General features: G+C 42.5%; 1 protein-coding gene across 1 annotated transcript in view; it reads right to left on the reverse strand.

Annotated features, from left to right (window-relative positions):
- Positions 1-11,802, reverse strand: part of LOC309877677 (transmembrane protease serine 11E-like) — a gene marked incomplete at both ends in the record, with an annotated part of 39,367 nt that extends 27,565 nt beyond the window's left edge. The window contains 3 exons of the mRNA XM_082759306.1: positions 2,850-2,968; positions 3,701-3,822; positions 11,639-11,802. Of these exons, the coding sequence (XP_082615432.1) occupies positions 2,850-2,968; positions 3,701-3,822; positions 11,639-11,802 (405 nt within the window). The remainder of the gene's footprint in view (positions 1-2,849; positions 2,969-3,700; positions 3,823-11,638) is intronic.
- Positions 11,803-18,583: the final 6,781 nt, after the last annotated feature.

Below are 18,583 nucleotides of genomic sequence, written 5' to 3' on the forward strand. Positions count from 1 at the left end.
AAGATGATGCTTGGATGATCTGCACATAAGCGAACCCACTAAGAAGTAGAGGCTCGCTGTGGAAGGAGCCATTAAGGCTGCAACTGTGCCCTTTGTACTCAGCTCAAGAGGGAAGGGTCCAGCACAGTGGATTTTAGGCTGGGAAGGGAAGAACGACTGGTCCAGCTAGAAAAACAAGGAGGCTCTGGCAGGCTGGAACATCTCTTCCCACAGTGGCATTCAGTCAGGTCTGCTCTTTCATGAGAAGACAAAGGGAACCCTTAGGGCCGCTTGTAGGAAGCCATGCAGGGAGCAGATAGCTTTCATCATCTGTTCCTCAGTCCCCCCAGCTCCACCCCACAACACATTTTCCAGACTTTCCAGTCAGCCCTGCGATGTTGACTGGTGCACTGGCTTCATCAGCTCTTTGGCATGATCTCGCTGCATTCCCTCCGCCTTCAATGAGATAAGAGAGTAGGGAATGTCGTTCACATAATGGGTGTTACTATTCAGCTGTGGAAACCAAAGCTAACACCAGAATGTTTTCTGCTAGTCCCAAGGAAGGCAAAGGATGACCTCTCTACAGGATCAAAAACATTTTTCCTCGGGAAACATCACCACTCAGAAGAGCTCCTTTCAGGGTTTTTCTGGGGACAAACAAAGGAGGCTTCATCAGGGAGGGATCAGAGAAGGGAACACTCGAAGGGAGTTGCACTACCTCAGGTAATTTGAATGCTTCTGATTATCAGAGATGATTCACTTCTGTTCACTTTGCACCAAGTATTGTGAAAGATGCTGCATTTATCTGCATTGACTCACTGTTTCACAACATGAGCTTAGGTATCGTTACTACTAATGACGACTGGAAGGCTTGGGCATCCAGAACTCTGAACCCAACTGGGGAAGACTACAAAGGATTTTGGTAAAACCAAACACATCAGGAAACATGATTCAAAACAGAACAAAAAAAATCACTCAAGCCTCTCCACCTCTACTTAAAAGACAGTGTGAAAATGCTGCTGATGAAAGTGTAGGTGTTCTGAGACAGCTGTCCTAAGAAGTCATGAGGATATTTCTGTCTCTACAAAGATTGCTTTGATTTTTTTCACCACTAACTGAGTTTTGCTTGGGCAGAATCAGACTTAGAGAGAGCATATTGTTGTTCGTTAGTCCATGGAGTCACTTAAAAAAAACACTTATGGATAATGCTCAGTCTCACCCAGCAAAGAACTCAGAAGATTTGAAAGACTGAGCTAGAAGCTAATACCTGAATTAAAGACCACTTGAAAGAAAAGTCACAGGAATAAGGGAAAGGAAACAGTTCTCTGTATGCATGTTATGGCATTACTTATCTGGTACAATTAACATGCTCTGAAATTACATTTCTCAGTGCTCAACCAGTATTCCTTCCAGTATTTACTGTCACTACTGTTGGAAGTACTTGACACCCATAGAGGAGACAACGTTTCTTAAGCATTAGCTTCTATTCCGGTATCTGAATTAACAGCCAGATTCAGAGGGCATTCTGATTGCACTGGACACCGTATGAAATAACTTCTTGGCTAAAATTAGCATCTCCTTGCCAAAGGAGACATTAAAAAAAAAAAAAAAAAGTAATGCAGTGGGAGAAAGGGATTCAACTTTACTCACTAAGTGTTCTTCCTCAAAGTTTTCTCCTTAGTCCCTGCCTTCCTCCCACCTCAGCAATACGTCTCATGCTCAGGGAGAACATTCCCTCTCCAAGGTCCTATCACAAGGTTAAAAGCCTGCAATTATTAGGTAACAGTTGTCAACTGGTAGCACCTAAGTAAATGCAGCTTATGTAAGACTCTATACACACAGACATGCACCAGAAGCAGATCTTGTGAAATACAATACAGTCCCTGGTAGGCAAAGGGGGCAGAAGGGAAACAAATGCACAAAAGGAGGACAACTCGACCAAGATGTCCAAGGCCCTCAGCAGTGCAGTTGGGAAGAGATGTTAGCACTGCTAAATCCTGCTTCTCCAGGACAACGTTCATCACAGCATAGACTTTGTTATGAACAAATGGCACGTCCCTAAATTAAATGACAGTGGGGAGCAAAGCATTGATTGTCCTATTAACTGAGTATCTGCGCAAGGTTGCTAAACAGGAGGTAGGAGATACGTATCAGACCCTAATGAATGAAATACAAAAAGATACAAGCACAATCACATGCTTATGGCTGTAAAGAGCTGAACTCTGTAATTATCATCTGCGGGGAAGTGGCTCAAAGAGAAAACAAGAAAGGAAATTGCAATGTATCTATTTATTTCCATAGCTACTGTATGAGCACCCTCTACTATTTGTAGGAGAGTTTCCCAACAAAACATACCAAAGGAGCAGGAAAAGGACTTGTGTATTGTTTTCTCAACATCAGCAGCAGCCTGACAGATAGAGCTCCCCACCCCGTAAAGGAGAGGGTGTAAAAGCATGCTTTCCTTAGAGACAGCAGGGTAGCAGGAAAGCCAGCAAGCAGTGCCAGGTAGCTAGCTATAAGGTAGGGGAGGAGGGAAATAATTTGGAGTCTGATGAGCTCTGTCAGTATAGGTTGGTCTCTTGCATGCCTGATGCTGCATATATACACGTGTAAGTGCATACAGCAGACAGGCTGGGGAAGGAGAAGACAGAGAAAGTGTTTGCTGATGTAAGAGGAAGCCAAGAATATTGCAAATATCTACTAAATGGGCTAAAACAAGTGGATTTGGTCTGCCAGGTATGAACATGACCCTCATGTTATCCATTGCCCATGTCTGCTAACTGTGGGGGCAGACCACCAAAGGCTCGTGTCAATTCACATTATCATCACACAGTCCTAAATAAAAGAAAGGCACAACAGTCCCAACTTACCAGTCTCTCAACCCTCTCGCTCAGGTCTCTGAACTTCCCTGAGGTCTGTCTGGACAACTCGTTACTGTACCGGATATTGGTGATTTTTACGTTGCCGCTGTAATAGAACAGCCTCTGATCTGCAAGGGAGAGAAGAGGAACAGGCAATACTCACAATGCACCGAGACCCATAAACTTACTGAAGGGTTTGGGGCTGACTGCACAGATGTCCAGGGAGCGGTTAACCTGTATCCAACCCATTCACATAATTCTGAAAGCTGGGAACTCAGGAACAAGAAATCATTTCTGTTGGTGAGCCGTGCCAGGTAGTAACAAAAAGCCCAGTTTCTCCAGCAGGTACTTTTCTGGCCGACCGGCAGCAGTACATGCACACAGGATCACAAGTAGCATCCTCCTGGTCAGCTGCTTTCCTTCCTGGCCCACTTATCCACACAATGCTGAGCACTGGCATGCAGCTGCTGGGGATCAGGGCAGGGGAACGGGGAAACACCATGGGTAGAATCAAGCAGGAGGCTTAGCTTGTCACTCGCTTAACAGAGGCCAGAAGGCTCATGTGTTGACCTCATCACAGAAGAAGATCATGAGGAAGACATGAAAGGAGTGAAAGCGAGTGAAAGGCAACAGAAACCACAGCCTTAACCACCCTGCACAGCAGGAAATGTTCCTGAGAAGAGATCTGCAAAGATGCTAAATGTGGATGGAAAGAGTGCCAGAGAAAACAGTGGATTTCCCCCAAATAAGCTTTAGTTAGACTGATGGAAAATGAACTCCCAGCACTGTGGGCCTCAAATAGCACAGGAGAGATGCACTTAACAGAGTCACAGAAGAGTGGTAAGCTCTGTAAAACTTACCATATGCCAGAAAATAAACTAGGAGACCAATGGTGATGGCTGCTGCCACTGCTGTTCCAATAACAATTAGTGCAATTTTCCAGGGCTCAAGATGTCTTATTTTGATGGCTGGCTGATGAATTCTGAAAAAAAGAAAAAAAAGGGGGGGGGAATAAATATCTAAGAGATGCTTTTCAATTAAAAACAAACAAACAAACAAAACCACAAGGTGCAGATGCTAAAGTTTTCTCCCTTAGTATCAGCTGATTCTTCCCACTAGTATTAAGTGACTTCTCATCCAACACCCTTGAAAATGAAACCATGACTCAAGGCTATTTTGAAATATATGCTGACATATGCCAAGAGCCACAGAAAACAGATGCAGGTGTTTTGTTTGTTTGTTTGTTTTAAGGGCTCAATTAAATAGGCGTCCCACTAAGGACTTTCTTACAATCCCTGACTGGAAATTTCCAAGAATAAAACTGTTATTCTCATTCTTCAGCTAACTGAACTCTTGTACAGCAACGTAAGCAGCTTTCAAGAGGTTAAATAAGTCAGTTACCACAGACATACTAGTGCCTTTGCTCCTTAGTGCAACAAAACTGGAAAAAAAAAAAACCATCCCCTTCATTTGTATAATATGTTTTTATGCATTACCCGAGCTGTTGAGTTTATTTGAGCATGAAAAGCAGGGCTGGATACACACACACAAAAAGATAAACAGACTTTGGAGGGCCAGCATGTGCTTCCTGTTTTACTCAGGCCAAATCTAAAAAGAAAGGTTAGCATGGTACTGAGCAGTACTAGCTGAAGGGATGGAATGACAGGGAAGGAAGGGCAGGGACATGTCAGCAGACAAGGGAACACCAGTAGAAAACATAGCTGGACACTTCTCTCTGCTGTGCTCTTAATTACACAGGTGCTAATCCAAATTAACACAGTGCAAGTCAATAGGTCAGTATGATATTTAAGCAAACCTGCCCCCAAAAGGTTATTTAGAGCAAATTCTGCCTTCGGCTATGAACTCAAAGACACCTTACGATCCCATGAGCCATGTTTTCTATGATGTTATCAGCCATTACAAAATACAGAACAGGAAGGAAGAGTTTTTGGCAAAGAGTCATTCCTACCAGAGCCACCCACCTCACTCGTGCTAAGATGCACACCTCCAGCTCCATCATGTACAGATAGAAAAGAAGACTACAGGGACCCTCTCCTGAGGGTATGAAGGGATCTCAGTGAGTTCCCACATTCATAACAAGATAATATAGCTCACTTCTAGAACACCTCATGAGGCATAGTTTAAATACACTAGAGTTCATTCCTCCTATACTCTAAAACAGCTTATTAAACTCTCGTCTCATCTGGTTTTCTTCAAAATGCATCTGTAGGTCCACAGCAGAAAAAAATAACACCAAAATAAAATGGTTGTGTTAAGAGTTTGGTGAAGAGCAGCTCCAATATTATTTCTGAGCCTAGTGCATGGACGTTCCCTTAAAACTCTAACTGGAGAAATGAGAAATATGTAGGTATAACTGGTTAGGGCTTTGTCTCATTAACAAGAACATTTAGGAAATAGCTCGATATAGCAACTGCCTTTGATAATCAAAGAGACTTTGGCTCGTCAGTCGCGGTAGCATCTTTTCCTCACGCCTGTGTTTCAAGCCACACATTTCTAGACTGATTGACCAGTGGGCTCACAAGTGTTCAGAGTCAGATACAGAAAAATATAGGAAACTGACTCTAACTTCCTCATAAACTGGTCTTTCTCTCCAATGGATAATTATCTGTTACTGGAAAGCAAATAGGAAATGGGATAAAATAAAATAGGGATAATTTAAATATTTTGAGAAGAGATTTCATAAGCACTTTGGTCAGAAAATTGATTAAAACAAATCTAAGAGAACCACACCTTAACATCTCTAGTACTACTACATTTGCTCTCCGTGTTTATTTAAAACTTAAAGCCAGAGCAATTTAACTAAACTTCCAATGATCACTCACCGCTGTGGTGCCTGGAATCTGGTCTCCATGGAGAACATTCATTTATGGAGGCAGCCCTTAAGGATGTGCTACATGAAATCAGGATCCAACAGGACTCAGCTTATTGTCTGAGAGATCTCAAAGCCCTAGTGGGTGTAGCAGTAGCTCTTACCTTAATTCATTAAGTGAGTGGCAAGTTCAGCTTTAGTCTATGCTTTTTATTTTTTTCCTGTGTGGTGCCAGGAGTGCACGGACAATGTGTTTTGCAAATATTTCTACAATGCTTGCAGTAAGACTAAGTTGCAAAAATAAATAAAAAACAACCCAACAAACAAACAAAGAAAAACACAGCTAACTTGATACGACCTACTCACATTCATTATCTTAGTTTCATTTAAAAAAGCAATTGCCTTCCTCAAACTTCACAGAAAAAAAAAAAAAAAAAACACTGAGAAAGTCTTTCAGCTATAACGATCCTGGCAGAGCCCCAAACCAAAATGCTGGGTTTGAGAAGCCCATTTAAAAGGCTGAATGCCAACTCCACACCACAGCAGGTGAGTGAGAAGAAGTAACTGCCTATCATATCAGTGAAAGAACGGTATCAGACCAGAAGTAACATGGCTGGGACACGATTATAGAGCAAGAACATTCTATATATTACAAACCTTTTCAGCATTTTTGTGTAAACATTTTTTATATCCTTATTCTTAATTTCTTCCCTTTTGAGTTCCATGTAGTAAACAGAAGCCTCAGTCCACAACAGTTACTTATATGTGTAATCTTACTCACTACATGACTTCCACTGAATTCATGAAACCTCTTTGAGAGCACCATTTCATCAGGCTCTAAATTGAACAGCTTCTTAACTGATGAAATTCAGTAAATACATCATAGAAAGTCACTTAATAGAGGTGGGATTGTTTGGGGAAAAACTGAGATGTCTTTCTACCAAATAAGGGCTTCCCTTTCTTTTTAAATAAAGGCATGAAAGGACTGTTAAAAGACTTGCTCTCCATCATAAATTTGTTCTAAAACCAAAACTTTGTTAAAAAAAAAAAAATAATAATAATATTATGACTAGAATGTCCCTGATTAGGCTGTTTGGCTAATCTGTACAAACTGAATACTTCTCCATTTGAAAAGATGCGTGGACTGAATTTCAAAGCCAGGTTTTCAAACATCTGTATTGAAGACAAAAGCACGCAGCTTGCTGAGTTGATACTTGTCCATTTCCAGTAGGTTTGAGCTGTATTCCTGCTCTGCTCTGTCTCCTAAGGTTCATTCCTCAAAGATTAATTATTACACAATGGGACACATTGTCAAATGAAAAGTGAGACAGTACTTGGAGGGATTCAATACACGAGAAGTAGCTATCCTCAAACTGAAATAGCTTTGATTCATATGATGACCAAGAGCTTGAACACTGCAGAGAGCTGATACAAGTTCAACAGCAGGAAATTAGGTTCTCAGGTCAAGAGTCAAGCAGTCTCTGCTAACCCCTTGGGAACTACCTGCTCAACAGAGAAGAACAGGGAGTGTAACAGAAATACAGAGCAGGATTAAAAACCCTACAGCAGCAGTCAGTAGTTTCCTTCAGGAGAAATGGAGATTTTAAGCCTGAGCAAAAAATCAGCTGAAAATCTCCCACTGACCTCACTGGGTTTTCTGTTAGGGTCTCTTCTGCTTTCCAGCCTTCATGGTCCTTCCCTCTACCTCAGTGCAGTAATCTTAAATATATTGCAGTCAGGGACTGGGTTTCATCCCTTGGCAAAAGGTTGTTTGCCAATTTCAGATTAAGATTTGTCTGATTGGGAAGAGGAATGAAATGTTTGCTGACAAAGAGAAACAAGCAAACAAAAAAAGATGTAAAATTGGTCATATTAGCGTAACAATTTCATTTGGTTGTTCTGTTTCCTAATAATTCCTAACATATTATTGGCTTATTTCAACTGGCATTCTGCTGGTTATTTTCCTAGATATGTCCACTGAGACTCTTCCTGAGTGGTGGCGGGTGATTTGAAGGGACACATTTTATATCAGTGTTTGGGCTCCCCCCATCATGAGCATAAAGCAGCCCCCAAGAAACCTCTTTCTCAATAAGAAACCCCACACCAATTAGCACAAAGCCAGACGGATCCCTCCCCCCTTTATAAATTTTAAAAGCCACAGATGGCAAGGACACAGTGGTCAGCTAGTTGTCTGTTTGACTTTCATTAACAGAGGGGTATCAAAAAAAAAGTTTCAACAATTTAAAAATCTTATCTAATACCCTAACTAGTTTCTTATGGATGCCACTCAATTAAAATGTCATAAATACATTAAATAAATCATTCACATACTTGCCTCAGTACAGCCTGAAACGGCTAATTTAGGAAGAATTAGCAACTCTTCCACATCTCGGGATTAAAGTTCATTTCTTCCAAAGGAGCAAATTTAAAACCCTCTCCAGTGAGTCAAACCTCCTGCTTCAGACGGAAAGCCCTTGCCAGGGAAGAAAGCAAGCTCTGACGCTTGTGAGAATTATCTGCCCTCCATTAGCTGCTGTGAGCTTCAGATCAGAGCCTGTGTCTAGCTAAGTCAGCACGCACTGTGAAACAGCACAGGCCTCTGCTTTGGCATGCAAGCACCAGCAACGTCTGCAAAAGAAAGTTGTTGACACAACAGTGCAACTACCAAACCCAAAACAGCCACCTAGAAGTGATGCTTTCTTGTGGATTATCGAACATCCTTTGTTTATAGTCCTATAAAAGAAGCTTAGGCAGGAAGATTTTCTTGATAGTTTTAAAATGTCTGGTATTCCATTCTTATTTGAGGCGCGCTTTGAGGAAAATTGATGAAAAGTGTTTTATCAGCCTTAGTAATAATTGCAGCACATAAACACAGACCTAATAGGACAGTGACAGTGTCTTAACCTGTTTACTGGGTATATGAGAAGTCCCAGTAAAGCAACTATACATACATGACTCCTGAAGAGTTCTGCAGGTCTGACAGAACAAGACCAGCTCTTCTGCCATCGGGATTGTGTGCATCTGCTACAGCTTATATCCACTGAGAATCTGGCCCAAAGTATCCAGCTTTTCATGTAGTTTGGAAGCTCGCATTTCTGGCTGAATAATAAGTTTTTCTGTATTTTATAGCTTATATACAATAATACGTTGCTGGTCTGGGCAGATAAACAGTGCAATGCTGTAATCTAGCTATGTTTTTTCACTGAACAGAGATGGACAAATTTCTTCATAGGAGAAACGCTGCTGAAATGAGAGAAGACTCCTTAGGCAAGAGATTCAGCAGTTTTCCAGTGACAGAGAAATTTAGCAACTCCCGTGTTCTTTTCTGTATGAAACCTGTCCCTGTTATCATCAAATCTGTCCACAAACTACATGAAGTCGTCTGATTGTGTAGTATTGGAAGCACGTCAAATGAAGCCATCCCAAGGTTTGTGTTAACCAGACTTCATTGAGAACACAGATCTCACTCTCTCTAAAAATACAAAAATGGACAAAGTACGTGATAGAAACACAACAAATTAAAGGCTTGCCGCTGACCCAAAATGCACTGACCCAAAAGAGATTGCCTATGAAAAACTTAGAGTAAGGCCCTTCTGCAACAGCCTCTAGTAGGGACAGCAGAGGCCGGAAACGCAGCTGAGCTTACACCGGGGCTTGCTCAGGTAATGAAGATGACCAGATTTTAATACTCAGGATTAAGTTCTTCATAATTTTGTTTTTCTGTCTGAAAAGCTCAGAAACTGAGGGAAAATGGCAAGGAAACGCAAATGGTACCTATTCTGAAGTCATCAAATTAGTTCTGGCATATATCAGAACTTCACTACAGTCTTCTGGAATCAGGATCTAGACCGGACCACGCAAACTGAGCAGAGTAAGTTTGTTTGATGCCATGCAGGAACATCTATCTCCTGCAATAATCAAACGCAACTCCCACTAATACCAATGGAACATGACTGTCCTTGCACCAGGGCTGGTATTCATTTCCTGCTACACCTCAACAGTCTGTAATTTACACTTATTTTGCCCACCTACCGGATGACAAATTGGTGCAAGTGCCACTGCATTTCCACCTACATATTCACTTTTAGACTAACATATACAGCACCAGTTACTCTACAACTCACCCTGCCAGAGCACAAGATCTTCACAAGGAAGCTGTGGTAGGTCACTGCTCCCCAGACCACAGGGCACAGCACAATGCGGGAGCAACAAGACCAACTAGGCTGTCCACTCCACCCTGTTCGCCTTAGCAGCTTTGCTTTCTGAAGGATCTTATGGAGCACATGTTCCAGCTTAGCTCAAAATGCTGTAGAAAGAGACATCTTGGAGCTGGATAAAGCTAACACTGAAGCGCTACTCTTATTACAGACTAAGGCACAGTGTGATGTGCTCAAAAAGCAAAGGTTCACAGGTGCATACTCAGACCTATATCCCTGGCCAACAAAGATCTCTGGACATTTAACAAGCTACATGGGCTCTATGATTAAGACCAGTCTCCATCCTTTCTGAAATGTGTAAATATTTAGTTACCCAATGCAGATTTCCCCCACATAAGATTTTACAACAATCTAACAAACTATTTAAACAACTGAATCCTTTCCTAAACAGGATGCAACCAAACTGGACTTAGATGTTGTTTAACTACTGTCTAGCACACTGTTATTAAAATGGTTTACACCACTGTTGATATAAACAAGACATAGCAACTAGATTTCCATCTAACTAGAAAAAGGAATAGCTTTTCAGTTCTGCTATGTACAGAAGCCTCACTTATACACCTTTATATAACATGCACAAAGTGGTATTCAGAGCTGATGGGGATTTCTTCCTCACTGACTGTCAGAGCAGCACAGTTTTAAAGGTATGGATGTTGAACTGGCAGTAGGATCTTTGAGTGTTGAGTACCACAAGCTGAACTCAGTCTTCTCCTGACAAAGTCAACGCTATATTGACTAAAACATTATTGTCGTTGGAAAAAGAGAAAAACACTTAAGTGTGCAGAAAGAATAAGTTCTGTCAACCCAAAAGCAAAGTTTCCATGAATTCAGGAGCCAGTGTTAAACAACAAACTCCAGGCAGCTCACTCTACATTTACGATTGGATCCCTACTCTGATCTAAGAGATTGTAGTAGAACATTGTGGCTGGGAGGCTCCTTTTTGTTAAAATACTCTGAACTTTCCAGCAATGTCTTTAACATTAAGTTACAGTAAAACAAAATTAAGAATATCTAGCATCTCTGACTGCATAAAATGTTTCCAAATACAAAACACCTGGTCAGTATCCTCAGAAACTGTGGCTTCTACTTTAAAAGTTCTAGCAACAACCTTTAACAATGAACATTTCATGGGTACCTTCTCCTTATGTAGCTATGCTGCCTTTGCTGCTTTAACTGGGACCCTTTGCACGGCTTGAGGGAAATAATATTGTACCTAGACCTGACTAAAAGGCAGGGTTTCCCAAAACTGTCTTGTTAAAATTTGATTTTGACACAAAAAAAGTTTCCTGGATTCTGCACTGTTGCAATAAAATCCTGCTGGGGGCAGGATAAGACAATTACAGAGGGAAAGATAAGTGTCAACTTAAGCCATCATATCAACTTTCTAAACAGAAGGCAAATCTTTGTGCTCCTGGCCATGCTAGGAAAGGATTATCCTCTGCGGTTCTCCCTGCAGCCACACATTATTTCTTTCATCCAAACCGATCTCCCAAATCTCCCCTTCAGCCTGCAACTTTAGTGTCCCTTCCATTTATTGCCCCCTTTCAAGCTGCAAATTTTGGATGGGTCCATGATGTACTCTACTTCTAAAAGGACGAAGGGAGGCAGAGATACAACGAGGGCTGAGGGCAGGAAAGACAAAGAACAGCAATGTTTTTTCTGGACCTATGTGTGTCCTCCACTTCCTAGGGATCTCCCATAAACGATATCCCCTACAAATAAAACTTGCCGAGTTAAAACACACCACCTACTTTTGAAGATCCCATGGTAGGTCCCGGTAGGTCTGGTAGCCTTTCTGACCTCCAACCACAGCTCGGCTGAAGTCTGGACTGCGTAGCGAATGCTGCTGGAAAATGCAGGAGTCGCATTGACTGGTGTGACGGGAAGGGAAAGGTGTTGAGTGAAGATCCTTCATTGAGGCACGGCTGGCGCAACACCCAGCACCCTGTGGGTTATTGCAAAACGAGAGAGCGAACTTCGGAATAAAAACAAACAGAGGTAAGCATGGAGTCGATAAGAAGACTCTAACCTGATCAGCTCAGCATCAAAGAACTCCCCAGGCAGAGATGGACGGGGTAGATAAACCGGCCCAGGCAAGAAGACTTGTTCCTCACCACAGCAGAACAGGAAGTGTGTTAAGTTTCCCTTTCCTAGCACTCCCTTTCTGTCCAAATCGTGTCCTTACAGCAGGCCTTCGCCTGGCTGGCAGCACCTTCTACCATAGACTAACTGTAAAAGCCATAAGGGAGAGTCACCGCGCTGTCCACACTTCAGTCACTCGCCTCCTCAGGCAGCCAACACAAAGGCCCAGCACAAAAACAAACACAGACATAAACGGCTTGGTCAGCCAAGCCACATCTCCCTCAGTGCTCGCTCTTCCACAGCTGTCCTGGACTCCCTTGGCATCAGGGACATGACAACTATAAGTATCCAGCCTCCTAATTACACGTTAGTCATGTAATGGTTGGCATAACCCCGCCTGTGGAAAATGCTTACTCTGTGAAAAGGGCCACCAATCTCCTTGGAATTCACTTCTCCCAGTGCAAACCTGGTTCTTCAGAGCCAGCTGGAAGGGGAAAAAAATGGATATTCTCTGGTGAGAGATCGGGCACTTACATCTAAATCCCCAAATGAAAATGGAAAATTACCAGAATCCAAACTCCTTGCTTCTGGCCTTTGATGCAGTTGGGTTTTTGCCAAGAAGTTGGAAGCATTTGTTTTTTCAGTGAAGTGTCAGGAATCCAGTCACTTTCATGGGAACACTCATTCACAAAATCCTCAGTAACAGAGGAGTAGAAGCAACAAAAGGATCAAATTTTCATCTAGTTACACATAGTCCCTTTCCCTCTTTCCCCATAAATGTCCACTCACAAGCACTTCAGCATGATTTGAGGAACAATTGTCTGGACAACCCATTTCTGAGAAGGTGGGAAAAGCTGAGTGCTGCTGCACTGCACCTCCTGTTTCTCTCGATGTTTTTTTTTTTTTTTTTTTTTTTTTTTTTTTCCCCTTGCTTTGATCAAATCAACTGCTTTTTTTGGCTTCTCTTATCTCCCTGTAGAAGGGGCATTGCTGCAATTACCTACTTTGTATAAGTGAATACACAATTACCATGTACTAATATCCTCCTAACATCCACAGGAACTCTAGCACTCCATCTTTACAAACCAATTAAATCCAGAATTTATGAAAAGATGTTAAAATTGCCTGTTTTAACTTTTTTTTTTTCTTTTAAATACACATTACGATCACAAAATATGTCATCCTTTCAAAACACACACTCCTAGAACAGAAAAGGTTTAATTAAGCTTGGGATGTAACCCAAAGAGGCATGGAGCAATTTCTTCCCAGAATGGTCAGTCTGAGGCTGTGCACAGTGACCTGGTCATAGAGATAAAAGTTAGCAGCATTGTTAGCAGGTTATTAACATTAACTTCTTGATGAGTATTTGAAGACCACAAATAAGGTGCTCTGTGTAACTAGGCCAAGCACACTGGGCAAAGGTGGCCCTTGAAGTGTTGGCAGAATAAGACGCACAGATTTTTCCCTGATGTGCCTACAAGGCCAACTCTACCTACCTGGGTCAAGAGAAAAACAAATGCCAGCAGAACAGGCCTTTATTTCAGCAAACAGCGGGAGTTTGAGGTAAAACTCACTCAGGAACATGGGTTCTGCAATGAGATTTCTTGGAGAGGAAGAGGAGAACACCAGGTTGCGAGGGATCTCTGGAGGTACTGCTAGAGGAAGCATCATGGACAACAAATACATGAACTGGTAATTTTCAAAGCTCATCTCAAGGGACAGACCTTCTTCCTGTTGTTACTGTAAAGCATAAACAACAGAGATAGCCCAAAAACAGGATTTGGATTTTTTGGATCAATATTTTTTTGCAATTTGCCTAACAACAATTGAAGTAGGTTGCTTTTGTTTTCAGATTAATTAGCCATTAAAATAAATAGTCCTGGAAAACAGTGGAAAATAAGGAAATATTCTTGCCTGCATCAGAACATACAAGAGCCATTTACACATACTTGTCCACGGGAACAACGGTACAGACAGGCCAAGAAAAGACAATCATTAAGGAACAATTTTCTTCACAATAAATTAGCAAATTGCAAAGTGCTTATTACTGGGGAGTTATTCAGTAAGCAAAGTCAGTAAGCAGTATTTTTGGTTAATAGTAGGGAAGCAATACAGAAACTATCCATCAAAGCATAGGGTGGAAATCAGACAATGTGGGCGCACAGGATTTTGTAAATGAAAGTGTAAAAAGATGTAATAACGATTCCATCCATTTAACCCTGCAAAGTCAGCCCAGCCAGTCGGTCTGCTTGCCTAAGAATGGTAATAACAGGCTGCCTTGGTTTATGTTTGCATACTCACACAGGCTGCATGGCTGTAGAGACAAAGGATACCTTGAGAGATGGCCACTGGCCAGCCCCAAAGCAATAACATCTTTGGAATTTATAAGCAAAGATGTTTTACATAATTGCCTACCAGTTACCCAACCTGGGCTACGAATTTTAGATCTTGTATCGTGCCAGTCATTACTTTTCCAGTGAGAAGTGGATGTTCCTGCCGGCAATATTCAACAGAACTGACAGAAGCACTGTTAAAGTGCACAGCACTAATCAACCTGAACTAATTAGACCTGCTCTGAGCAGGGGGTTGAACAAAGACCTCTGGACATCCCTTCGAATCTAAATTTTTCTGTGAGCACCTGAAAAGGCCAAATGGGTCTACTACAATGGAATTCTATCCTTGGAGATGTCCACTCATTTTCCATCAGCTCATTTTGACAGCTTATTTGTAGCTTCAAGTCCCATGCCCCCCCCCCCCCCCATCCTGAAAATACGAAAGCATCTTGCATTTGACTTCTGAAATGCAAGGGAGCTCTAAATGAGATGCATTTCTTTATACTTACCTTCAGCTAGACACGCTACACACCACCTCTCCTGCTTTTACAAAAAAAAAAAAAAAAAAAAAAGTTTATTATAACATCTTTTCTTTGGCACCTGAAATTCCCAGCCATGGCTTTTAATAACTGATAAGTGGACGGAGAGAACGATTCTCTAGCTCAAATGTCAGGGCTGGGAGAGAAGCCAAGTCACAAAAAGTCACTTGAGGCCAAATTTTAATATGTGCCCCTGCAGTTTTGAGATCCTGAGCATGGAGAGGCTCTCAGATGTTACAGCCATGGCCTCAAGCCCTGCAGTATGCTAGATCCTGCCCTGGTTGGTTTCCAAACAGTCCCTCTTTCCAGGCCCTTATAACAGAAACTGCTACACCCGTCTAAGTAGCAGCCAGAAAGGCCAGCCCACAATACTGACAACGCCCTTAGACAACAGAAATCTCCCACTTCCAGTGTCATTAAGAAAGAATTCATAGCCTGTCACCCCATTCAAGGCAAAAAGGTAGCACATGTATATGTACCTGTCCTCTGCAGCTGCCCAGCCAGAGCTGCTGCTTGGTTCAGGGGAACAGGCCAGCCCACATCTTGTTCCTGGGGTTACCTAAAATCAGGCCAACAAGCCTCTCTGGCTACCCACCACACAAATCCTCCTCTCACGGTCATCTACCAAGCATCTCCCAAGAGACGTGAGGTCTTTATATTGCTCGACTAGCCCTACAAAGAAATAAGGTACATTGAGATTAAAAAACAAACAAACAAACTATATCCTTTACAGGTACTGCCAAAATTAAACATAAGATCGTAATTTTAGGCAGCAGAAGTGCAGAAAAGACTTCCTGGGAGCACTGATGCAGATTGATGCCCCATGTCTGTCAGCGTTCAGGAGGCATTTGTACAACACCCTCAGCAATATGCTTTAACTTCTGGTTACCCCTGAAGTGATCAGGCATATTGATGAGCATATTGGTGAGGCAAGATGATCTTTGTAGGTCCCTCCCAACTGAACTATCCTATTCTGTTCTCTGCAGGTGATATAGTCAAAACAAGACTTCTATGTCTCTCTGTTCCCGGAAAATGGCTAGCTTAGATTTGATTTCATTCTAGTTCTTACCAGCTATGTGTCTGCCTCTTTGAAACGCTTTCTGCCCCAGCTATTATCTGTGCCAGGTGACTTAGCAGCAGCATGCAGGACCCATGCAAGACTGGGGTTCTTGTGAGCAGTTGCCTGCCTGATGCATGGTACGCTGCCTTAGCTTTCGAGGCTTCACAGGCTACATCAGACATAATGAGTATCAAGCCCACAAAGTCCATCCTGCAGCCATTTCAACTCTGGCTAACCCTGCAGTCAGGGTTTAGAGGACAAGTGACTTTGAAGGAAAAACTCAGCGTGCTTCAAGCAGGGCTGCTCAGCACCAAAATTAAGGTCCCACTTAGCAGCAGTGCATACGAGAGCTCCCTCTTGGGTAATCTGTGCTCTGCCTAGGTTGCACAGAAAGGCTTGTTTTCCCCTCCATGCCCTACTATTTTCATTGATTACTCAATTATTGGTAACAGTGCCAGACAAGGTGGGGACAACAGCACCAAGTACTGCATCCTGGTGAAGTTCTGTCCATCAGCATGCAGGTGGCTCGGTGCCAGCTGTCCTCAGCTTGTCTTGCCGGAGCACTCACCTGCCACAGAAACCATTGGGGGGCAGTCATCTAGCCTGAGTACCATAAACAGTCTAGTCCAAGCCTCCCGCTCAAAGCAAGAGCAACCAGACCATCTGGGCCACAGTCTGTCCGCTGGGAAGGGATGATCTCAGTAACATGCCCCTTTGGTATGCAGGTCAGCTGGCCTGGAGTCCCAGACTGTCTGGGTCACTCAAAGGTTGCAGACTGCAGGTGACCCCAAGAGTCTGAGGGAGGTGAGACACACGACAATTGCAGGCAGCTGATTGTTTTTGACTTGCAAAGAACCCTCCGTGGTTTGAACAGCCTCCGGATGCCAGGATGATGGCAAGTCCTTCCTCAAAGACTGTGCCGCCTAGTGACACAACCAGAAGGTGGGAGGCACTGCAGCTGAGGGGAAGAAGAGAGCAAGGCACAACTTTTGGGGTTTAGCTAAGGCATTCCTTCCAGTAATCAAGTGAATGAGAAATATGCCATGTATGCCTTGACCTATCCAAGCTTACGGAAAAGAAGCTCATCAGATTTTTGAGTAACAGGTTTCCAAAAGCCTTTTCTTTGTCTTTATGGAAACAGCTTATTTGCATGAGAACAAGCTGCTAGCAATGAATAGTGGCTTGCAAACAAAATATCCTTAAATGACACTTCCTTTGGATAACATATTAAATTAGAAAGCTCAAGATAAAGCAGATTAACAGCCATTTGTAACACTTAGCTATTCTAACCATCATGGCAGTAATCAGCTACAAAATCCTCATTAATAAAGTGTCATGTACACAGCACATGCTGCCAGAAAACAGCAAAAAAGTAGTTTTCCCTACATTGTTCAAAAAAACAAAAAACAAAACAGACTTGTTACAAAGATGTCTGTTACACAGCCTGTCTCTGATTTAAGACTCCCTTTATTACACTTGACCTCGTAAAACATGACACAAGGGCTACTGTTCTTCCAAAGGAACCTTTTTGTTCCAACCAACCTTGCATGTCTTGGAGTTCTGCACTGAGGCTGGCTTTTTTTTTTTTTTTTTTTTTTAACCCTTTCAATCTCAAATTCCAAGACCCTCCCTTTGGCTATTCGGCATTCCAGACCAGGATCAATGAACTTTAGCAAATTTTATTCATTAAGAGCTTGCTCTTCTGGCTCAGAACTTTGCAAGTTTCCCATCTTGGAAAGGAACAAATTTAGGGTCTTCAATCTAGAAGAATCATCAGTTCTCAGAACAGGAGATCAAAGCAAACAGCAGCTGTAAGCCACTGCATCCTACCAGACTCCAAATTGCTGCTGCTCTTTGCCATTCTTTTTGCAAGAAGGCCAACGAGCTGAGAAAACAGACCCATGATACCAGCGATAACCAATATTGTGCATTTTCAGTCTGCTTTCCTGCAGCACCGTGGTTTGGCTCTGGTGCAGCAGAGCAGCAGGCAAAATCTGCTCAGTCCCTTGCTCATAGCCATAACATGCTGTACTTACATATGTGAACAGGAGCATTTGATACCAACTTTTTGGTAAGTGGGGGAAGAAACCAAAGCTTGGTGCTGTGGAGGCCTACTCTAAAAGCTGAACAGCTGTCCTTCCCTCAAATCTTGCAAGATGATCATGGAGCATCTCTGCACTGTCAAGGCAACACTGACATAGTACCTTGTACTCCAGGCTCCTTCCATGGACCTGAAACAGAGCACCTGAAACAGAGCACCACGAGTTCTAAGAGGTCCTTAAACAATGCGATTCACCCTCTAGTGGCTGATCCAAGACCTGCTTCTGCCTGCATGCAAAACTGGGTAACCTTCAGCAGGCAGGTTAACTTGTTCAAGTCTCAACAGCATGCACAGGGCTTCCGGTGACACTCCTCAAACAAGACAAAGACAACTGTTAAAGACTATATAAATTCAGCATGTAAATACATGGCACAGAATTGGTATAACCTTCTTAAACCGACCAGTCCCCAGCTGGCAGTTGTTTACCATGACACAGGAAATTAACAAGTACCTGGAACAGAAGACAATTTTTAACAGTTTTTTATTAGATTGACATATAAATTACATTCCTGTGTGTCACGCACAATTTATGGTTAGATGCATCCCATTCTGCCTTCAGTGGTGGTCACAATTCCTTGGAA

This window comes from Aythya marila (genome assembly GCF_965140915.1).
Source record: "Aythya marila genome assembly, chromosome: 4".
Classification (NCBI taxonomy): domain Eukaryota; kingdom Metazoa; phylum Chordata; class Aves; order Anseriformes; family Anatidae; genus Aythya; species Aythya marila.